Source organism: Gastrolobium bilobum, unplaced genomic scaffold (assembly GCF_033153095.1).
Source record: "Gastrolobium bilobum isolate Gb01-03AN ecotype WA unplaced genomic scaffold, APGP_CSIRO_Gbil_v1 utg23192, whole genome shotgun sequence".
NCBI classification, from domain to species: Eukaryota; Viridiplantae; Streptophyta; class Magnoliopsida; order Fabales; family Fabaceae; genus Gastrolobium; species Gastrolobium bilobum.
Window position 1 is genome coordinate 103,758 of NW_026898001.1, and position 22,608 is coordinate 126,365.

General features: G+C 34.3%; 1 protein-coding gene across 3 annotated transcripts; it reads left to right on the forward strand.

Moving 5' to 3' along the window:
* Positions 1-4,670: 4,670 nt before the first annotated feature.
* Positions 4,671-22,305, forward strand: LOC133312034 (probable acyl-activating enzyme 16, chloroplastic). 3 transcript variants are annotated; one of them, XM_061513173.1, is made up of 18 exons: positions 4,671-4,836; positions 5,182-5,373; positions 6,410-6,524; positions 7,356-7,443; positions 8,664-8,875; positions 12,849-12,967; positions 13,908-14,057; positions 14,154-14,221; positions 14,316-14,421; positions 15,320-15,478; positions 16,342-16,395; positions 16,510-16,590; positions 18,931-19,068; positions 19,509-19,668; positions 20,856-20,935; positions 21,054-21,199; positions 21,852-21,909; positions 21,995-22,305. In XM_061513173.1, the coding sequence occupies exons 1-18, from the start codon at positions 4,684-4,686 to the stop codon at positions 22,085-22,087; spliced, it is 2,172 nt and encodes a 723-aa protein (XP_061369157.1). In that variant the 5' UTR covers positions 4,671-4,683; the 3' UTR covers positions 22,088-22,305. The 3 variants fall into 3 exon arrangements, with proteins under 3 accessions (XP_061369157.1, XP_061369158.1, XP_061369159.1); XM_061513174.1 differs by having other exon boundaries at positions 5,188-5,373; XM_061513175.1 differs by lacking the exon at positions 18,931-19,068.
* Positions 22,306-22,608: the final 303 nt, after the last annotated feature.

The following is a 22,608-nucleotide window of genomic DNA, read 5'->3' on the forward strand; positions in this document are numbered from 1 at the left end:
TTTTGTACCAAGTTTCAAAGTAAATCTTATTTATGTCCTTAAGCTTTTAAAAACAATGTCATTTACCCTGACTTTTGACCATTCTTCTTGTCTCATTATACAGAAATCTACCAAGGAAGTGATTGGTTCAGCTGAAGAGAAGGATGGATTGTATATGATAGTCATTCCTTCCACATACACACATCAACATCAACCGTATATTTCACCCACCACATCGACTTGTAATCTCACTTTTTTAGAAAATAATGCTTCTTTATTATGGCATTATAGGCTTGGACACTTATCCCATACTATAATGTCTGATATAGCAAGTCAATTCCCTTTCATTTCTACAAATAATACTTCTCCTTGTGATATATGCCATTTTGCAAAACAATGTAAATTGCCATTTCCTGTTAGTTCCTCTTTTACAAACCATCCTTTTGAACTTTTGCATACTGATATATGGGGACCACACTCTATTCCTTCATTACATGGCCACAAATACTTTCTTACCATTGTTGATGATTATAGCCGATGTACCTGGATCATTTTGATGCATGCAAAATCTGATACCAGAGCTCATTTACAAAGTTTCATTGTGTATGCTGCTAATCAATTTCAACAGAGTTAAAATCATTCGATCTGATAATGGTCAAGAATTTAACATGAAAGATTTCTATGCAAAAGAAGGCATCATACACCAATGTTCATGTGTTGAAACCCCAGAGCAAAATGCAGTGGTGGAACGCAAACATCGTCATCTTTTAAATGTTGCAAGAGCACTTTCAATTCAATCCAATTTACCATCAAAACTTTGGAGCTATGCCAGTACACATGTTGTCCATATCATAAACCGAACCACAACTCCTCTTCTTAAAAATAAAAGTCCTTATGAAATGCTCTATTGCCAACCACCCACCTTGCTGCATTTAAAAGTTTTTGGATGTCTTGCATATGCAACCACATCTCCATCTCATCGCACCAAGTTTGATACCTGTTCCCGTAAATGTGCCTTCATTGGTTACCATCCTCACACTAAAGGCTACATCTTATATGACCTCACCAACCATTCCATTTTTATTTCTAGGCATGTCATTCTTTATGAAACCCACCTTCCCTTCCCAAACCAAACTCCTACTGATATCACTTTGATACAACCTTGTTTTCCCTCTATATCTCCCACATTTGACTTTAATCAACCTCCTCATCCTTCTCCTACTGATACCAACCTTATTCCTAATCCTGCTGTTTCCACTGATCACAATGTTGATGATGCATCTCCCATCATCTCATCCCCTGATACTACTGCTCCCATTAGACGTTCTTATCGAAACAGACACCTACCTTCCTATCTACATGACTATCATTGCAATCTCTCTATCTTCATCTGGTCATCACTCCCAAGGTATTTCTTATCCCTTATCTTCTGTCTATTCTTTTGATCATTGTTCTCCTGAATATAAGAGTGCCTGCTTGAATCTAAGCACCCATACTGAACCACATACATATGCTAAGGCTTCTAAACGTAGCTGTTGGAGAGATGCAATGCAAACTGAACTTGATGCTCTTGTTTCTACCAAAACTTGGTATCTAGTTGATCTTCCTCCTAATGTCAAACCCATTGGTTGCAAATGGGTTTTTCGAATTAAACATCGAGCAGATGGATCTATTGAGAGATATAAGGCTCGCCTTGTAGCCAAAGGGTATACACAGCTTGAAGGCATTGATTTTTTTGATACCTTTTCACCTGTGGCCAAGCTAACTACTGTCCGCATTCTACTGTCTTTGGTTGCTGCTCGCGGATGGCATCTTCAACAACTTGATGTCAATACTGCTTTTCTTCATGGAGACTTACATGAAGATGTTTATATGCTTGCTCCTCCTGGCTTGCATTGTGATGCTTCCAACAAAGTCTGCAAACTTCAGAAATCTCTATATGGCCTCAAACAAGCCAGTAGACAGTGGTATGCTAAACTCTCATCATATTTGATTTCTATTGGCTATCAACAGTCCCAGGCGGATCATTCTCTCTTTGTTCGCAAGACATCATCTTTATTTACTGCCCTACTGGTTTATGTGGATGATATCTTATTGGCTGGTGATGATTCTAATGAAATCAATAGAGTGAAACAATTTTTAGACAAACAATTTACCATCAAAGATATTGGTTCTGCCCATTTCTTTCTTGGATTAGAAATTTCCAGATCTCCTCAAGGCATTGTTGTGAATCAGAGAAAATATGCCTTGGAATTATTAGCAGACAGTGGCTTGTTGGCTTCTAAACCTGTTAGCACACCAATGGATCCTTCTATCCACTTTCAGAGTATTCAAGGAGATCCTTATCCTGATGCTGCCTCTTATAGAAGATTGATTGGTCGTTTGTTATATTTAACAACAACTCGACTCGATATTTCATATGCTATATAGCAACTTAGCCAATACATGGCTAATCCCATGCAAGGTCATTTCACTGCAGCCACAAGAATTCTTCGATACTTGAAGAATTCTCCAGGAAAAAGGGTTATTCTTCCCCTCCATTAATGATCTCCATATTTCAGCTTTCTCTGATGCAGATTGGGGTCGTTGTTTGGATACTAGGCGATCCATTACTGGATTTTGTGTCTTTATTGGCCCTGCCATTGTATCTTGGAGATCAAAGAAACAACACACCATCTCACGTTCCTCCACTGAAGCTGAGTATCGATCCCTTACTAGTCTATCTTGTGAATTGCAATGGATTTCATTTCTTCTCAAGGATTTACGTATGCCTTTATCCAAACCTATTTCTGTTTTTTGTGACAATCAATCTGCTGTATATCTCGCCCACAATGCTGCCTTCCATGAACGCTCTAAACACATAGAGCTTGATTGTCACACAATTCGTGAGAAGATCACTGATGGTCTAATCCATTTACTGCCAATATCTACTTCTCTTCAAGTTGCTGATATTTTTACGAAGGCTTTGCTTCCACAACAATTTTCATCCAATTTAACCAAGCTTGGTCTACTGGATATCCATCGTCCAGCTTGTGGGGGGCTATTGAATGATATATCCATCTCATCTACTTCAAGCAAGCACATGGAGATCAATGCTGATACTAATTCTGATTAGTTATTTGTTATAACCACTTAGCTATTATTAGTGAGTTTGTTATAACTGTCTTGCTTACGTGTATCATTTAGCTTCTTATCAGTTTTGTATATAAACTGATTTGATAGCATTCTCTCATAAGTAATACAATACAAACAAATGCATTCTTCTATGTTTTTAATCTTCTTTCTCTTTGTTTCTGCTGCAAGGGTTTCTTTACCATGTCAAAATTTGAGAGTCAAATAGATCAACGTACATACAGGAACTAATTGACTCAAACCCTTAAAGAAAGAGGGTCTATGACACGGGGCAGGGTTTTAAAAGTGTTGTATAGGTTGAATTAAATGCTCTCAGAATTCCAATAAAACTCCAAAGAATGTAATTTCATTGAACTCTTTATTTTGTATTGATTATTAATAACTGTCAACAGCAACCGCCCCCTCGTGTTTTTGGGAGGTGCCTTGGCTTTTACCAATATTCCAATCACGTTATTATGTTAACATGCTTAGTGCTTACTCTTCAAGTATATAAAACTCCAAAGAATGTAATTTTATTGAACTCTTTATTTTGTATTGATTATTAATAACTGTCAACAGCAAACCGCTCCCTCGTGTTTTTTGGGAGGTGCCTTGGCTTTTAGCAATATTCAAATCACATTATTATGTTAACCTGCTTAGTGCTTACTATTCAAAAATATATATATATATATATATATATATATATATAGTTTAAAACATGTATAATATATTTATGAGTAAAACTAATCTTATGTTACATAAAATAGCGTATCACATGTTGTGAAACATGATCAAGATGGAACCCGCTAAAAATAAAAATGAAAAAAAATTAAGATGAAACCCACCTTGATTTTATTTCACAACATAAAATACACTATCTTATGCAATATAAGATTAGTTTTACCCTGTATTTATATATAATAAAATATATTTGAGTTAGTATGTCATAAAATATATTGTAACTACTTCTATCAATTATTTTCTTTCTTTTATTTATTAATTTAACACTTTTTCATAACATTATTATCAATATTAATAGAACAATATTTGAGGTTAGATGTGAACTAGAAAAAAAAAATAAACTTTATGTATTTTTATGGAAAAATATTTGTCAATTTAAAAAATATAACTTTGTGTTATTTTAATTCTTAACCGTTTATTGACAGAAATTAATGATTAGGATTTATTGAGTCAAACTTATTAATTAATTAGTAATTCATAATAAAATTCAATAAATCATAATCATTGATTGACGAAAATTAACGGTTAAAATTTAAAATAACACAAAATTATATCATTTAAAAGGATCAATATTTTTCTCTACATTTTTATGTGTATATAAAATAATTTTATTTTTCGTGACATAAGAGAGAATAAATCCATAAATAAAAAATGTTATATTATGGAAAAGGATAACCTTGGGTGGCAAGAAGGAGTCAAAAAAGGAAAAGCCATTTTCTACATTTGTCAAATCTGCATATTATATTAAATTTTAAATGGTTACTTGTTCATTTCATACTAATAAATATCTATTACGTGCTTCTATGCCTCAATCTGCATTTCTTAGTTCTGCTTCTGTTTCTTCCAAATCCAATGTCGGCGATTCCTATCAGCTCCAACCATGTTTCCACCTTCTCTTATTCTGCATATGCGCTTCCTCTCTTCTTTGCTCGTCACAACTCCATCACCACCATCAAAGTTTCTCGACCTTGTCGATTTCGTGTGTTTTGCCAATCTGAATCCAAGGTAATTAATTGCTTCTTCGAATATACTAACAACATCTTTGATTCTGCTACTCAAACTGGCATACTTAGATGGGTGGTTATTTATCAAGTAACATTGATTTAGTTCAAAGTTAATATCAGGGCAGTTTTTTTTTTAATTGAGAAAAACAACTGAGCCCCAAAGTTGATGAAATTTGGTATATACATGTGTAGTAAGTCTGGAGATTTTAATTTTTGATGTGAATATTGCATTTACCAATTGGCTTATCTCAGTTATTGTTCAACCATGTTACCATTAGCTAGTGTCACTCACAACTATGATAAACTTGCTTGCAATCGAGTTCCAACCACAAACTTTTGCATGTAGACAGAGAAAGCGCAGATAAGAAGGTGCTCCCCTTTTCTAGAAAGTTCGTTGCTTTTTGGTAATGGTGCTTTGGCCTCAGATGAGTGGAAAGCAGTTCCTGACATTTGGAGATCTTCTGCCGAGAAGTTTGGTGATAAAGTAGCCTTGATAGATCCATATCATGATCCTCCTTCAACTATGACATATAAACAGGTCTTTTTTCTTTTTCTTTTTCCGTGAAATATCTTTTTTTTTATATTCCTAAGTTGGTTTAGACTTTAGACGTGTGAGAAGAAGACCAATAGAAGCCCCAATTAGAGGAGTTGATCAGATAATGGATAGCTCAATAATTAAAGGTGGAGGAAGACCAAGGAAAACTCTAATAAGTGAAACCATTAAAAGGGATTTACTAGCGGGAAAAGGCTTTGATTATTGTTGTTGTTGTATATCTCTTTTTGCTGAATTATTTTATTAATCATTGTCTCCGCATACTGAAACTGCTTTTAGAGGCTGTGATGACTTCCTTCTAATGTGGTGGTCATATGCTCTAATATGTAACTTAATCCTCTATCATTTGTATTTTAGAAAGAAAAAAATTGTTTTCTTGGTTGATGGCATGGTGAATGGCTATATCACTGTTATTGGAAGTGGGTATGATTAATGTATGGATGATTCTAGGGCTTGCTTCAAAGTAGATGACATTATGGAGGAAGTTTTTTATTCAGAAAGGAAGGGCTAGGATGCAGTATGTTTTGAACCAAGTTTTGTATTTTATACGCCACTAGGATTGGTCTAGTGGTGAGGGGTTTGGGTAGTTTGCATGAGGTCATATCAACATGAAGAATGATCATGGATATGTTACATAGGATACAAATGGACACAGCAACATAAGTGGGGGATCAGTTAACATTGTTTTAAAACTTCATGCTCTTACACCATCAAATAACTTCTTACTTAATATGACTGGTTGTTTTGAATATTGGATTGTTGAATTTTATGTTGTAACCATGTTGATGCTATATGCTGCACACTAATAAGTATGTGATTTTGAAAAATTATTGTACGTTAATCTGAAGATTTATTCATGGAATGCAAATCAAATTCAAATTATTATAATTTTTTATAAACTTGATGTACATAATGAATGTTTTTTGTTCCAATGTTAAATTATGTGAGAAACTTATCCTATGAAATGCCATTCAGTGGTATGCTATGCTGATTCTGTTTATCTTTCTTATCAAAATTTCAGTTGGAGGATGCAATATTGGACTTTGCTGAAGGCTTGAGAGTTATTGGAGTAAGACCTGATGAGAAGCTTGCGCTTTTTGCTGATAATTCTTGTCGCTGGCTTGTAGCAGATCAAGGTGTGCAGAACTTTGTGTATTATTTATGACTTCATTACTTAATGGTCAGAGTTTATTTTTATGCGCTCTCAGTGTACTGTGTTCAGGAAATTGCTATGTGCACAACTTGTATGTGCACAAAATTTTCAAAAAGCAAACAACAATGAAAAAATGCGTTTAATTTTTTTTTAAAAAAAAATTATAAGTAAAATATTAAAAATTATCAATATATTTGTGAAAGAAATTTACGGTTATTTTTTTGTAAAACGTACCACCATTGTTGACAAGTTACTTGTTTTATTGAAAGTTACTTTTGTTTGTTATTTTGCGTAAGTAGAATATTCCAAGTATGAACAAGTGGTGAATTGAAGGATGTCATGTTGCATCTGATGCAGTTAGCCTGCTTATGGGCTTATATTAACCTAAGTTTTTGTTCTCCCATTTTATACTTTTGATCAAAATGATAAGCAAATTTTTTTTTGCAGTCAGACTTTATTTCATTGTCACTGTAAAGGTGAACATTATACCTTTCTTGTGTCTACTGAGTGAAAATGTAATTTTATTTCTCATATCCAGATCTATCCTTAGCTTGGTGGCAGATTTACAATAGTTACATGCTCGTGAGTTGTTTAAGTGCTCAATTACTTTGTGTTTTTTTATCAAAAGGAAAAAAGTTGATGGGGACTGTGAACAGGAAGCTGGGAGTAGTGGAGTACCGATAGCCCTACTTGATATTATGGTGTTGATTATTTCCAATATTCCTAAGGCTATATACTTGTTGTAATTATCCGCAACAGTAGTTATTTATTTTTTTATTTTTTTAATGATGTCCATGCTATGTTTTTAGTCTAGGTATGATGGCAAGTGGAGCAATCAATGTGGTAAGGGGTTCAAGGTCATCAAATGAAGAACTGCTGCAAATATATGACCACTCTGAAAGGTTTAAATTCAATAAATACTTCCATTCAAACAGATTTTATCTAGTGTATACTCAGCCCCTTCACACTTCCTTCTACCCTTGATTTGCATTGTGTAATTTCAGTTTGATTATTTCATTGATATATGTATAAATAAACTAATGAAGATGGGTCACTGTATTCTGGACCAATTTTAGATAATTATGAGGATTTTGTCTTCCCACACCCCTCCTGAAGCTATTTTCATTGCTGACACAATGACTAAAATGGTCATATTTCTCACCTAAGTATCTGTGTTTTGAAGTTAATGCATACTCAAACGTTTCAATCCGTTGACCAAAGTATATAGTTTACACTGTACCGTAGGCATCTTCATGATGCCTTCTTGCCTTGATGAGTGTTAAAGAAATATAACAATGGGCAATATCCATTGTCCGTTTGATTCTTTTGTATTAGATATTTATATTCACTGAAAACTGAAAATCTGAGACGGGTCACCATCATGACAAAGTTTTAGAACTGACGAGAAATGCATCTATATTTGCTTGAAATCTGCTATGATTCGTAACAATGACAAGGATTTGATATTTCTCATCTATGTAGTGGTTGAAACACACACCATTTTGATCCCTTGGTTTTCATTGTAAAATTTGTAGCTATAGTCCACCACCCCACCTTGTTCCTCTTGTCAATTTTAGCATCTAAAACGCAGAAGGGTCAGCCTCAGAAATTTCTAGTGAGATCTTCATTAGCTTGATTGTCTTAAACTTAACATCATGTCTTATGTATGTAAATTAAATTAATTTCACTTTTTTGTTAAAAAAAAAAAAAAATACAAAACAACTTTTGCTTGTAAAATTGTTCTGTAAGAAGTGATATCAAAACTGATATGAAAATAACATCATGAGACAATGTAAATTGGTTTAGATAGTAAAATGTCTTGCCTACAAAGACTTGGGATTGAGTTCTGCCTTTACCACGGTGGTAGAGCTTAGAGAAGAATGACCTGTGTGTTAAAAGATTTAACATCACTAATTAATTGGTATTTAAAACAGTAATAATAATGGTGTCTCACAATTGCAATAAAGGTTTTGAGTTTGTTGAATAGAACATGAATGTTTACGCATGCATGTTCTTTGACTATGATGGTGTGTTTCAAGTGCCAATTTTCACATATCTTTAAATGTCCAGTCTGTATTGATGATTCAATAGAATGTTGCTGACTTCTGCTATTGTTACTCAGTGTTGCACTAGCTGTGGACAATACTGAAATGTTTAATCGGATTGCAAAACCATTTTATTCGAAAGCTTCCATGAAATTTATTATTCTGCTTTGGGGAGAAAAATCTTGCCTGGTCAGTGAAGGAAACAAGGAGGTGCCAGTCTTTACTTTCATGGAAGTCATAGATTTGGGACAAGAGAGCCGCAGGGCATTGTTTAATTCTCATGATGCTAGTATGTCACCTGGATCTTTCTCTACAAATTCAAATAATATATACAGGGCCAGGATTATTTTACATCTGTGTAAGTTACAGCTCATGTGACTAATAAATTAGAGTCGTTAAATATAAGTAGATTGACGGTTAAGATTTGGTGTGAGTATTTTTTTTTTGTACCAGTGTAAGCTGATCCTTCTTGGTAGGATCATTTTACATTGTTATAAGTTACACTTTTTATATTAACCGTTGATTTTATTTATATGTAACGGCTATAATTTATTAGATATGTAAGTTGTTAGATGCAAACGGATTAATGGCTAAAATTAGGTGTTAGACTTTTTTTTCTTACACTGATGTAAATTGATCTTGCCCCCCTCCTTTTTTCTCTCTCTCTATGTATATGTATATATATATATATATATATATATATATATATATATATATTAGTGTTTCTCATGTTGTAAGAGATCATGAAAGTGTGTGGGGCTCATTTTTTTTTTCTCTTCTCTTCACATGGGCCCCACACACTTTTATGTGTATGTAGGAGATACAATTATCTCCTACAACATGAGAAATATTAATCCCATATATATATTATAAAGATGAAATTCCAGTGAAAAGAAAGAAAAGTGGTACTGCTAGTGGGAGGATAACAAATCCTGCATAATACATAAGGCTAAATGTAACAAAAATCAAAAGGAAAAAGTTTTTTTTTTTTTTTTGGGGTGGGGGGGACTAAGTAGTAAGTACGCAGCAAGGCTCCCAATCTCTGTGCAAAATATGAGATAGTAATGACCATAGGGAGGCCAAAAATGTAACTCTCCCAATTGAGTTATGTTAATATTCTTATTTTTTAATAGAAAATCTTTATTTATTTAACTAATATGAGTAAAACCGGAATATTATTTCTAAATGAATTGAAAAACTATGTGCAACATTTATAGTATATGGGCTAAGCTAAATAATTGCTTTCTTAAAATAAAGCTCAATCTACAGTAACTAATACCCTACCTAGCAACAAAATAATTTACAATAGTTGCAAATGCAATCAATGTGGGACTGTTGCAACAATCCCCCTCAAGTTGGTGAATGAATATCTATCATTCCTAGTTTGCCAGTAAGATCTTGTAACCTTTATGTAGGTAGATATGCTGTCATGATCAATCCACTACCTACTATCAAAATAATTTACAATAATTACAAATGCAGCCAATGTGCGACTATTACAACACTCCCCCTCAAGCTGGTGAATGAATATCTATCATTCCTAGCTTGCCAGCAAGATATTTAAACCTTTTATGTTGGTACATATGCTGTCATGATCAATGTACTCCGTAGTAACAAAATAATTTATAATAATTGCAAATGCAACCAATGTGGGACTGTTACAACACTCCCTTTCAAGCTGATGAATGAATATCTATCATTAGCTTGACAGTAAGATCTTCAAACCTTTATATCGGTACATATGTTGTCATGAGCCACTATCCAATTTCTCCTTATTGAAATGTTGGTCTATGTTAACATGTTTTGTTCTTTTCATGTTGAACCGAATTATGAGCAATGCTAATTGTTGAGAATGGTATGGGGGAGCCCAAAACCCTTTGCCAAGGGTTCCTTCACCAATGGGCCAAATAATAAATCACAATAAGTGGGCCGACACACATCTCAACCCAAAACCTTAAGGTTGTAGATCTATGGGTCTTTTGCACTTATATAGTTCTCACTTGGTCTTTGTTCAGTCAATTTGCACTTATACTCACACTTGAGTATTTCCAACATCCTCCCCTCAAGTGTGAGGCCCAACATCATACTCCCCCCTAAGGGCAACTTCTGCGGAAGTCTTTTCTCTTTAGGTATCGGAGTCACACTAGCTTTCTGCGAAGGCCTTGAAACATCACCATCTCCAAATACTCGGCCTGGCCAAACTGTTGGCTCTGATACCACTGTTGAGAATGGTATGAGGTAGCCCAAAACCCTTTGCCAAGGGTTCTTTCACCAATAGGCCAAATAATAGAACACAATAAGTGGGCCGACACCACATCTCAACCCAAAACCTTAAGGCTGTATATGGGTCTTTTGCACTTATATGGTCCTCATTTGGTCTTTGTTTAGCCAATGTGGGACTTCACTCCGTTACTCACACTTGAATATTTCTAACACCAATGACTTATTTTTTATCACAAAATAACTTCATAGGAGTTTCGTACTTTATTTAAGGTCATATGATATCATCCTCATCCATAGCAATTCACAATCTCCTTATGCTATAGCCCAAAACTCAGCTTTTCCACTTAACCAAGCAACCATGTTTGTTTCTTACTCTTCCATGTAACTAAATTTTCATCCAAAAAACATACAGTAACCAAACTGACCTCCTATCAATTACAGAACTTTCATAATCAACATATGTAAACTTCTATAGATATTTTCATCCTTTTTTGAATAGTAATCCCTTGTAAGGTGTAGCTTTACGGTACTATAGAATTCTGTCCATTACCTTCATGTGTCTCACCCTTTGGTCATGCATGAACTGGCTAACAACATTAACAACTTTTGTTAGATCTTGTCTGGTATGTACCCAGTATATAAATTTTTCTACTAACCATTGATATTGAGCTCTATCTTCATTTGTGATTCAGTTCTATGGGTACGTCAGTAGCCTTACAACCTAGCTTCCCAATCTCCCTAAGAAGGTGAAGAACATTTTTCCTTTGAGAAACAAAGATGCCTTGTTAGTACGCAACTTTAATCTCAAATAAGTATTCTGGCCTTCGAAGATCTTTCATCTCAAACTTAGATCTAGTTTTTTCTTTAGGAGTTGTTTACGAGCTAAGTCATCACATTATATAATAATTTCATCAACATATACAAGTAGATAGTTAATTACTTTCTTATGAATGCTCTTGAAGGGAGTATGATCACCCTGACTTTGTCTGTATCCTAAGGACACCAATGCCTTTGTGAATCTTTCAAACCATGCATGGGGAGATTGCTTTAAATCATACAAAGCTTTTTTAACTTGCCCACCTTACATCCTCCGCTAGGCGATTCATATTTGGGCTGAATCTCCATATAAACTTCCTCCTCCAACTCTCCATGAAGGAAGACATTTTTAACGTCAAATTGTAGCAATTCCCACTTACAATGAGTAGCAAGAAAGAGTAAGACTCTTACACTATTCAATGGTGCATGGGTCTTACACCGGGAGGGAGTGGAGGCATGTGAGACAGCATGAGTGGGTTGCTGGTTATAGGTCTTTGTTGGTGATAGAAGGTGACGAACCATTCGTAAGGTTGCTGGTTTGGAAAGTGGCGACGGTGAATGACAGTGGGTAGTGGTGAACAAGGTGGTTGAAGGGAGACCTAAGTGCAATGAAGACGCAACTTAAGAGAGACCAGGTGCAATGAAGGAGGCTGCTACGATGGCCACGATGAAGACAAGCTAAGGATTTTGGTGGTGATAGAAGGTGATGAACCTTCGGTAAGGTTGCTGGTTAGAAAAGTGGCGACGGTGAATGACAGTGGGTAGTGGTGGACTAGGTGGTTGAAGGGAGACCTAAGTGCAATGAAGATGCAAACTTAAGAGAGACCATGTGCAATGAAGGTGGCTGCTACGATGGCCATGATGAAGACAGGCTAAGGTTAATTTGGGGAAGCAGAATGTCCTTGATCTGGAGCATCTGGAGCGATGATACCAATTTGAATCAGTAAAATCTGAATATTATTTCTGAATGAATTGAAAAATTGTACACAATAGTATAATTTAGAGACTAAGCTAAATAATTACTTTCCTAGAATAAAGCTCAATCTGCCGTAACTAATAATCTATCCTAGTAACAAAATAATTTACAATAATTACAAATGCGACCAATGTGAGACCGTTACAACAATTTATTTTGCAAAGGAAAGAACATTTTGGTCGTTCTCTTTATCATCCCCAGGAGCAGTAATCAGTTTCTCAACAACTTGTCTACAATGTGATTGCAGGGCAACACTATATGTATGAAGCAATCAAATCTGATGACATTGCTACTCTTGTCTACACAAGTGGAACTACTGGAAATCCAAAAGGTGTTATGCTAACCCATGGGAATCTTTTGCATCAGGTTTGATTGCAAATCTTATATAATTTTTTTTGAGGCAATGGTACTTTTATACAGGCTGGGTTGATTTTTGTTAAGAGTTTAGAAAACTATTTTAAGGTTATGAATTAATGAAGTAATAACCCAAAAATCAGTTGTTATTAGTTTTGGATTGGTTCTATTTCTAGGTGATTAATTGGAGTTTGATTGAATGATGATTGATTGACAGAATCTGTTTTTTTTAATATTCCTATGTATCTAGTATAATTTGAGGTGTGGGCTGGGGGAAATTAACAGCCATTGTGCTTCAACCTACAGCGGTTGTACATTATTTCCATCTCTCTCACACACATATAGCTTTGTTACATAATTTACTCTATTTTTTATAAATAATGAAATTTTATTAGAGGAAATAAAGAAGAATGCAGCTAGGAGAGAGGATAAGACAACTAAACAGAGGCATAAAAAAGAGAGCTAAAAGGCTAAAGAACGTGAAAAAAGCTATCCTACTCTCAGCATATCAGAAATGGAAATTCACTTTAAGTAACCATGGGCAGGCCATCAAAGAGGTTCCATAAACATGAATATTTGTTATAAGCTATACTTTTTATTAGAATAATGGAGACGACAACGATCAAATTGAAGACCACTTGATCATAGAGGGTCTCATACGAGTCATACCATGTCATCAACTAACTTTTCCAAAAGTTTAAGTTGTTAGGTATTGACACATGAATGGTTTTATATTACATCTCTAATATAAGCTATAACATATGTAAGGGCAAAGAGAGAGCCCTTTGAAAATGTAGGCCTTCTGCTCTTAGTCACCTTTTATTTGAGTCTGTCTTGTTTGTTTCCATTAGCACGTGCAGCTTTCCAAGTTTCAATTGGTGTCTGTTGAAGATAATTCTTGGCTTTTAACATTACCATTGATGCTGTATATCATGTGTTGATGAATTTCTAGATAAAAAACTTATGGGACATTGTACCTGCTGATGTTGGGGATAGATTTTTAAGCATGTTGCCTCCTTGGCATGCATATGAAAGAGCTTGTGAGTATTTCATTTTCTCATGCGGTGCTGAACAAGTATACACAACCGTGAGAAACTTGAAGGTATTATTATTTTAATCATATGTTTCTCGTATGGCATGTCATAAAAGAAAACACATTGCCTTATGTATCAATATCCTGTATTTTCTTTCGTTCTAGGATGATTTGGGACGTTATCAACCACATTACTTGATTTCTGTTCCTATAGTTTATGAAACGTTATACAGGTAATTCCTTTTCCCATGAATTGTATGAATATAGTCTATTGTATTTAATGTCACTTGTGATTTGCATTTATTATTTTTCTTGATTCCTTTGTAGTGGGATCCAGAAGCAGATATCTACAAGCTCCCTTGTTAGAAAGCTTGTCGCACTCACATTCATAAGGGTCAGTTTAGGGTACATGGAGTGTAAGAGGATTTATGAGGTCTGGTCATCATCTCTTTATGTACAGTCTCTCAAGTGTTAACAACATTCCCAAAATCATTATTCTCTGTTTTCTATGCTTTTAGGAAAGCGTTATTTTATACAACTTTTTTTAGATAAAAAAAAGAAAAAGATAAGGGCTGTCAAATGGACTAACCCAAATAACCCGAAAGAATGTGGATTGGCCGACATTTTGCTTTGACTTGATTTGACCTACTAAAGTGTCACAACAAATTTAATCTATTTGGTAAGATGGGTCATAAAAAATCAATTTAACCCAAAAGTTTAAGTTATTAGGTGAAGATCATATTAATTGTTTTATATTATATTTCTCTAACACACTACCTTACATAAGAGCCCATTGAGTTTGAAGGGTAGACAATTCATAGACCCACTTATATGTGTTAAGAAACTTTATAATATTAAATTATTTATTAATAGGTTGGGAGACAGTAATGATCAAACTCATGACCACTTGATCACAGGGAATCTGATACAATGTAAAGCCTAGAAAGGAGAAAATTGAAATGTTATTGCTTTCTTTAGAGAACATGTACAAAAGTGTTATGATATATATGAAGAGATTAATCCAAAATCCTAAAAAAATCAGGAAACACTAATATGGCTAAAGGAAATAAATAATTACAAATATTTTCCATATCTATAACATAACCCCAGAGGAATGGGCCCAACCCATCAATTGCCTAATCCTATCATATTATCAAATATTCAAATTTCTTTTCAGTCATACACACCTCATCTGAGGTGCAAACTTGTAAATTATTCCATCAATAGCCCTGCTTTTTTTATTTTTCAATCATATTAAACTAGTACATGGAGTAGTAATTCTAATTCTGGCCAAAGATATTGCTTTTAATAAATTTTGAATATGTTTGTAGGGTAAATGTCTAACAAAGGATCAGAAGCAGCCTTTCTATCTCTATTCAATGTTGGACTGGTTATGGGCAAGAGTTATTGCCGCAATCTTATTACCAGTTCATATGCTGGCAAAGAAACTGGTGTACAGTAAAATCCATTCAGCTATTGGAATGTCAAAGGTCCTGTATTCTTAATTATGGCTTTATAATAAACTAGTTATCCTACCATACATTGCATAATTTGCATGCATTGTTTTTTTCTTTTTGGTGGGGAAAAAAGGTCATTATATTTATTTTGACATGTTAATCAAATTCTTTTAGCATATGAAAAATATTTATAATTGTTACTCTTTATCTTTCTTTTTTTAAAATTTTACAAAATAATATTCTAATTCAATCTTACTATGGAATTATGGAGCTTCAGAGTAGAATCAATTAAATACTTGGGAATATTCAAGCTAAATTTTTTCTGCAATGATGCTATTCTGACTGCCCTATAAAAAGTAACTTAATTTGTCTTTTGGCTATGATCAAGTTTTCTTCTCCCTTTCTCTTTTTGGTGCCTCATAGACGATACATCCACTATTGTGGTGGTCTTTTTTAGGCTGCAACAGCAATAGAAGTGAACTGTAGTGTGTGGAAGATGGATGCGGCTGTGGTATGGTCCCTTCAGTTAGACAAAAACAAAAGAATTTTCTAGGGAGGCATTTAAACAATACAAGCATGGTTTCCTTTTAGAAAGTATACAATTGTACATTAATTCTAGCTTTGCACAGGAATAAGAAACTCTTGTGTAGATGTCGGGGTCCTAATTGTCTTTTAGTTTAGTTTCTGCTTCTTCTTGGTTGTATTATCGTTATTATATTCATTCCTCTGCCTTTTTGACGGGATAGTCTTCATATACCTCCTGTATATTAGGGATTTTCCCTATCTCGCGGTATAAATTATTCTTCTAAACAACGCACCATACTGTGACATTATTCATGATCTTGAAAATGGATCATTTTTCTGCTCTTGACAAGTGACACTCTGGCACTCTGCAGGCTGGAATAAGTGGTGGTGGTAGCTTATCTTCTCATGTCGATAAATTTTTTGAGGTTTGATACATCAAAAGTGTGTAAATCTTAAGTAGGATAAATTTTCTGAGGTTTGATACTTCAAAAGTGTGCAAATTCTTCTCTTATTTTTTTTTTTTTAAAAATAATATGCAGGCTATTGGTGTGAACGTGCAGAATGGATATGGTTTAACAGAGACTTCACCAGTTATTGCTGCTCGACGACGTAGATGTAATGTAAGCAATAAATTATCAACTGCATAATATTATTCCAAGTATCATCATTTTAAACATGTTTGTCCTTTTTGTAACTTAAAAACTTGTTACTCTACTTGTAATGAATGATCAAACATGTCATTTAATAGCTAAATTATTTGAACTCTTAACTGCCTCTCTACCTCACTGTTTCTTTTCTTCCTCTTTTTTCCCCTTAATTTGAAGGATTGAGGAAAATAAATAATACAAAAGTATAAATTGAGAGTAATAATTATTTGGTTTTGTTAAGGAAGGACTAAATGAGCGTTCTACTAAATGAGGTGTGGTGGACATTCCTACTCAATCTATTTTTCTTTTTCAGTAGATACCCACTCTCCATAATCTGTTAATAGCAAGAACACTGTAAACCTTTGGTCACATGTCTCTATGTAGAGCTTGGTATTCATAATAATACATAATTTGCTTTCTTTAACGGGGCAGGTTATTCTACTAATAGTATAAGTGATGCACTTAAGTCACCATAAATTATTATAATTGCAGACGTTTCAGTTTTAAAGCTTTTTATGGATTTTAATAATTGCAGACGTTTCAGTTTGCATGACTTAATGTTTTGTTTATGGTTATTTCCGTTTTGTATCAGTTTTTAAAACCATTGATGGTCCTTTGTTGTCAGTTACTTTTTGTATTGCCTTTAAAAGGCTGGTTAGAAGGATGTGAGGGAAGACTTTGATTTGTTGAAGAATAATAATATAGCAGAAAACTTCTGCATTTTCCTGAAAGCCTACTTTCCATATAATTCTGCATCATTTGGTATCAAGCTCAGGTTGCCTTAAAGATGGCTGAGCAGGAAAATCGCGGAGGTCGTGGTCGTGGACGAAGAGGTCATTGTATCAAGCTCAGGTTGCCTTAAAGATGGCTGAGCAGGAAAATCGCGGAGGTCATGGTCGTGGTCGTGGACGAAGAGGTCGTTGCGGCAGACGCGGTCAACCTACCGATGGTGATTATTATACTGATGCGAGAGATGCTGAAATTGAGGAAAAGGACAGACGGATCCAAGAACTCGAACAACTGCTTGCAGAGGCACAGTTGCACGAGTCAAATGAAGGATGGGAATCTGAAAGATCATCTCATGAGGAGGAAAGGAGATTCTGGAACCGGAACCAGGAGCGACGAGGACGAAGTCAACCTGGAAATCAATCCTTTTTTGCTAATATTGAGGTGATGATTGAGATCCTGGAATTCGAAGGCACCACTCATCCAGATGAGTTTATCGACGAGTCACACACCGTCGAAAAGGTCTTTGACATCATAGACTTGACAGAAGACCAGAAGGTCCCAATCTATGATGAATATGATGAAGAGCAAGATGATGAGAATCCAAAGGTGAAAGAAATCTCTTGTAGTGATTCCGATGGGAAGTCAATTATTAGAAATTCTAATATCTCTGACAAAGATGAAGTTCTACCCAAAGATATCATGCAGAATGATCCTTCATCCAAGAAGTCTAAGTCTTCAGTTTGCAAGCAGTATTATGAATTTGGGGACAACGAGCATAACAACCTTATGTTCCATGGAGATAAAGATTTAGCTTTTGGTAAAAGTTTAATTGGAGATCGTCAAGGGCAATGGGACTTGCAGACAAAGTTTTCCTATGACCGATCACAGATGCGATCATTGATCCAAACTACAAATGAATATACCAAGCATGTCAAAGAACTGCATTTCCAAGTCTTAATCTTAATTAGGAAATTTGGTGATATTGTACCAGAAGAGTTGCCACCTGGATTACCACCTGAAGACGTTGCAGATTCGAGGGCGAATCTTTTCCTAGCGGGAGAGGATGATGCACTTAAGTCACCATAAATTATTATAATTGCAGACGTTTCAGTTTTAAAGCTTTTTATGGATTTTAATAATTGCAGACGTTTCAGTTTGCATGACTTAATGTTTTGTTTATGGTTATTTCCGTTTTGTATCAGTTTTTAAAACCATTGATGGTCCTTTGTTGTCAGTTACTTTTTGTATTGCCTTTAAAAGGCTGGTTAGAAGGATGTGAGGGAAGACTTTGATTTGTTGAAGAATAATAATATAGCAGAAAACTTCTGCATTTTCCTGAAAGCCTACTTTCCATATAATTCTGCATCAATAAGAATGAGAAGTCTTACACTCATATCCAATGGCTCACATTCACATGACTAAAAACTTAAAAGCCATTAGATAAGTGGAATAAACGGTCAAAATTGAAAACGTAAGTTACACTGAAGTGAAATGATCTTGACCCTTCTTTAAATTAATTTGTAATTTGAGTCTGCAAACAGCGGTGCTTTTATCTGAAAATGTTACAGATGTAATCTTTTGAAGGTTATTGGATCTGTTGGGCATCCAATTAAGCATACAGAATTCAAAGTTGTAAATTCTGAAACCGATGAAGTTCTTCCACCTGGTTCAAAGGGAATTCTGAAAGTCAGGGGCCCACAATTAATGAAGGGATACTACAAGGTAATTTACCTTGTCAAAATGCAAACATGATGTGTATTGTGTTGACATGTGAGTGTGTGTGTGGATGTGAGAGAAAGGAGAAAGAGTGCATGTTATGAAAAATTCAAAACAATTTTGTTGGACTTGTATTGCAGATATAAAAGCATGTATATTACTATAATATTTTGGGCTTTCTGAAATACCTCCTTTATATTGGAGTTTTAGTTTTATTTATTTATAAATGTTTGATTGCCTGCTAAACTTGAAAATTGAGGCAAGGGCTTATAAAAGGCTCAGAATCAGGTGCTCTGAGAATTCTTCTAATGAAGAATTCTGTTTTGTCTTGAAACAATTTTCCATGATATGCCAGCAACCTGTGTAATGGTCATAACAGTCAAGTAGTGGTCTTATTGACATGCTGGATCAAGTTGTGTTAGTTACAGATCTTAATCTTGTATCAGAATCCTTCAGCTACAAATCAGGTCTTAGATAAGGATGGCTGGCTGAATACCGGTGATATAGGGTGGATCGTGCCCCACCATTCAACTGGGCGGAGTTGTCATTCTGGTGGTGTGATTGTTGTCGAAGGCCGTGCTAAAGACACTATTGTGCTTTCAACAGGTAGAACAGAAGTTTGTGTATGTTAGTCTTTGAATCCTATAAAAATGTCTCTTCCCTCCCAGTGTTTGTGGTATCTATTTTTTTAATCCATTTTTGAATATGAATAATGGACAATGCCAGTAAAAGTAACCTTGGCATTTGTAACTGAACAGATTTAAGGTACACTTTTCCGTCCATTTGCGCTTGTGTTGTCTTGTTTTTTAAAAATTAGTATTCCTTCCTCATACAAGGTTCTTTCTTTGTGTTTAAATATTTATTATAACCGAGGGGTTAATACCATTTTAAATTTGGTATAAATTTGCTTGTTTATATAAAATAGTTTGACATGAGGAGTACATTGAAAAGTAACCACCAACCAGTTTTCAAAATTTACTGCCACTAAATCATCATTCAGAACAAATATGTTTAGTTTTTTAATATTTCTTTTAGGTTACCGTGCAAAAAGGTGTATATAGGAAGATATTATTTAGTGATATTGATATACGTTATAATGGGTATTATTGTCGATTATAGCATGCATTTTTGCTCTGGAATATAGAAGCTTGAGTAACACACATGCTACACTTTATGTACTATATTTTTTTGTTGCATCACTTAATGTATTGTATGAATAAAAGCTCTTTTTATTGATAAAGTTGTTTTATTTTTTTCTTTTTTATGTGAATATTTTTTTCAAGAACAATGTTCGTTATATTTTAGCAAATTGTGAGAAATCAATAATTATGTTTCATACAACATATCTATTTTATATTATGCATATATGTATGCTCGTGCTATTTATAGTACACTTCGATGATGTTCTACATGAGTTTTATTCATTTGATCTAGTTTAAAAAAAAAAAAAAAAATTATGATCATATCATGTTTAAAAGGTTCCAAATAATCAGTAAATTTTTATCAACAAAAAATTAATAAGCAAATTGAGTAACTTTTGTTTGCCATTTTCTATACTGTATGGCTATATGGCTAGACCTTTAATTAGTAAATTAGCTACTTGTTGAATTGTGGTTATTTGCAATTAACTATTGACTTTCTTAGTTGTCACATGTTTACTGTGAGGCTTTAAATTATTTCCATTTTTTGACCCTTAGTTGCAGCTTTGCTTTTTATCTCGGCACAAAAAAACTTGTTGATCATCGGTTTTTACCCCTTGTGCAAGTACTAATCACTTGTTTCAATAAGAGAAGGTGAAAATGTTGAACCGGGAGAACTTGAAGAAGCTGCCATGAGGAGTAACCTCATACAACAAATTGTTGTTGTTGGCCAGGTGAATTCAAATCTTGATGTCTTTAAACTTTAATGGCTCAAGGTCTACATATGAACTGTATATCAGATATTACAAAATGCAATGGTTTTATTTATTTGGTGGTAACTGTAACTTATAGGATAAGCGACGCCTGGGAGCTGTAATTGTTCCTAACAAAGAAGAAGTGTTAAAGGCAGCGAGGGCTTCGTCAATGATAGATTCCAACAGTTCAGATGTCAGTCAGGAAAAAGTGACCAGCCTAATATATAAAGAATTAAAGACCTGGTAAGACATTTTCTCACTTCTGCTTATTCTGATGAATGCTAGGGAAATTTTATGCCTTCATAAATATTGGAGTGGTATGTTGGTGTGTTTTTTGTTTACAAGGTAGGGAAGTTTTTGACTATAACGGTTAATTAACTTTAGTTGAAGTTTATGAGAATGGAAGAGAATAAATTATTTTTTAATAGTGAAATTAAATACATTGTCAGAGGTGTTTTGTATCTGAAAATTGAATCTCTCCCTTGGGCACTCTTATTTGAGTGTTCTAGTAAGTTGCGGTGCCTTGCGAAAGGAGGAGGAGGACAAAAGTAGATACTTCATTTGTACTATATTATATGATAGAGAAGGAAATTACATTTGGGTAGCGCTTTCCCTTGCCAAATGAGGAATAGATGAGCATAGTTTATACTGCTGTATGAAAGAGGATGTAGCGAGTTTTTGCCTTGGAATAAAATTCCAAGGTAGACTTCAATAACTAAATTCCTTAAGAACCTAAAACGGGTTTCATGATTGAGCAAAAGGTACGTAGTTATGTTTTTTCAGAACCGAGAAAAAAGGGAAAGAAATTGAAATTTCACCTTTTCCCTCTTTTGCTTTCACTAACTGGTTTTCTTTGTTATACTCGTTTTGATTTATTTGATTTTTTATCATGCAGGACGTCGGAGTCTTCATTTCAAATTGGGCCAATCCTTCTCGTCAATGATCCCTTCACGGTTAGATTGAACTTCATAGTAGTATCTATATATTATTTACATTACAGAATTGAGATATTTGGTTAATCTTTTTCTATAATAACAGATTGATAATGGGCTAATGACACCCACCATGAAAATTCGAAGGGATAGAGTTGTGGCTCAATACGGGGACCAAATCGAGAATCTATACAAGTAAACTTGGTTTTGTGGCTCAATACAGGGATCAAATACCAAAGTAAACTTACCAGTGCTAATTGATGCCGATCTTATGGCACCAGAGTTTTGACTGTATATAAGACACTAGTAAAATCCTTAATCCTTTTCCCGTTCTGACAATTCTTTCGGTATTATCTCTTGTTACAGAATGGAAAATATTGTTCTCTTCAATTAATATGGATGATCAATTTATATTTTGGTGGCTATAAATTATGTTTGGGGTCATTTTCTTCACCCGCGAAAACTCTGGTATTAACTATTACTATTTTTGTACTATTAATTTCTCAGTTTAGTATATTAAATTCATGCGAAACGTGTAGCAATTGAATTTAACAAATTATCAAAAATGTTATAAATAGAAGACTTGACCGAGAGTTGGGTTTATAAATTATTAATCTTATAATTCAAACTCGATTATAAGATTTCAAAATCTAATGTCTCAAAGTTACAAATTTATCATGTTTTAATTTTCATTATTTTAGTCCTTCATACATGATTTTT

Coding starts and splice junctions, on each gene's coding strand:
- LOC133312034 (XM_061513173.1), top strand. CDS start 4,684: ATGTCGGCGATTCCTATCAGCTCCAACCATGTTTCCACCTTCTCTTAT. Junction 15,479..16,341: donor CAGCTATTGGAATGTCAAAG/GTCCTGTATTCT, acceptor GGCACTCTGCAG/GCTGGAATAAGTGGTGGTGG. Junction 19,069..19,508: donor TAATGAAGGGATACTACAAG/GTAATTTACCTT, acceptor ATCTTGTATCAG/AATCCTTCAGCTACAAATCA.